The following is a 1507-nucleotide window of genomic DNA, read 5'->3' as shown; positions in this document are numbered from 1 at the left end:
ACCCACAAGGAGCCAGACTGGCGTTGGCGTCTACCGCGATAGCACTTGCGCCGGCCGGAAGCGGTCTCATCTGACTGAACGTAGCCGTAGGAGTGGTGTTGGCGATCAGTAGAGTTGGAGAGATTGAAAATCTCACCGTCCAATCCAGCAAACGATGTCACAGTCTTCTTAGAAACGCCACAGTGACGGACAACATTGGCAACGGGATCGCCGAGGACGACGGCAATGAAGGCAGCGAGCATCCTTCGGAAGGCAGTGGATGTCTGAGACCAAATACCAGAGCGACAGGACATGTCGCAGGACGTCGTAAAATTGCTCAGACAAGGCACCCTGTGAAATAGACCCTTGAAGATGTGTTCGTTTTCACTATGACTCAACCCATCAATGCATTGACCCTCAACATTCATACGCGACCCCACCATGCATCTCTCACTGTGAATCACCATTAATGAGATGCCCCAGCTTGGCATACAACTTCTCGAGCTCCTGCGTTGCACCTGGAAGTCTATAATTGACATCTACACAAACGCTCAGTCTTCGAGTTTCCGGATTGTATCACCACAGTAACGATCCCACCTTCCAGAGCCACATCCTCTTTCCTCTCGCTCTTGTCTATGTTGTCGATCAGCACCGCCGGATTCACTCTACCTGAAACTCCTATCGTATTACACTACGTTTCATCGATGACCGACCTTCATTTCCTCCCTCCTGTACAAGGGACGATGTAGCAGTGCTCATATCGTCAACATCCATCATGCCAGGCTCGACCAAATGCAGCTGAACGGCTATTAATGGCTTCTTATGTTCATGTTGAGATCTCCTTTGTAAGAACGATTTGGGCTGGTCTGAGAGGACACGAGTGAAGTTGATATCCCAACACACGTGATGATCACCTTTCTGAATCACCTGTGGCTTGGTCATGCTCGGGTCTCTGAAAGAATGATCTCTGCTGCCAAGCCGTTAATGGACCATCAAGGCAATCCTAGCATTCATCAAACCATAATAGACTTACCCGATCCCTATCACCAGTACTATGCAAACAAACTGGACGAATGATGTGCGGAAGATTTGGAACATAGTGTTATCAAAGTAATAGCTGATGAGAAAAGATTTCAGAAGAGGCTTTGCTACTACAACAACAACTGCAGTGGATTATACAATACTGCAGTATCAGTCTGTCATCATAATCATTATTCTGTTAACATCCCATACATTAGGAGAAATAACTCATGACTCGGAAGTCCATGTTACTCTTGCGAGGGTGTATTTCTGCAGTAACACTGTGTTTGAATACGTGACAACTAATGGGGAATATCATCAGATGATCCCAGCCACTTCAAATTGACGAACCAAATTCCACTGAGCTCGCACAGTTAAGCATGTGAACATCATAACAAAATGGTCAAACCGGACAACGCATAGCAATCATGAATAACTTGGGCACGACCATATCGTCCAAAGGACCCATCATGCTGTCATCAGATCCCCGTCGCGGAGAGGTTCATGC

At 47.0% G+C, this 1507-nt stretch overlaps 2 protein-coding genes across 2 annotated transcripts in view; both read right to left on the bottom strand.

Annotated features, from left to right (window-relative positions):
• Pmar_PMAR007130 (hypothetical protein) overlaps nt 1–293 on the bottom strand; it is a gene marked incomplete at both ends in the record, with an annotated part of 607 nt that extends 314 nt beyond the window's left edge. Inside the window, one exon of the mRNA XM_002781486.1 lies at nt 137–293. Within this exon, the coding sequence (XP_002781532.1) occupies nt 137–293 (157 nt within the window). The remainder of the gene's footprint in view (nt 1–136) is intronic.
• Nucleotides 294–429: 136 nt separating this feature from the next.
• Pmar_PMAR007129 (hypothetical protein) lies at nt 430–1077 on the bottom strand (the record flags this gene model as incomplete). The annotated part of the gene is made up of 5 exons (XM_002781485.1): nt 430–518; nt 577–648; nt 693–845; nt 894–931; nt 1013–1077. The coding sequence occupies 5 exons, from the start codon at nt 1075–1077 to the stop codon at nt 430–432; spliced, it is 417 nt and encodes a 138-aa protein (XP_002781531.1).
• Nucleotides 1078–1507: the final 430 nt, after the last annotated feature.

The sequence above is a fragment of the Perkinsus marinus genome, assembly GCF_000006405.1.
Source record: "Perkinsus marinus ATCC 50983 genomic scaffold scf_1104296942060, whole genome shotgun sequence".
NCBI classification, from domain to species: domain Eukaryota; phylum Perkinsozoa; order Perkinsida; family Perkinsidae; genus Perkinsus; species Perkinsus marinus.
Note: the sequence above shows the minus strand (reverse complement) of the source record. Positions and strands in the feature narration are given on the sequence as shown.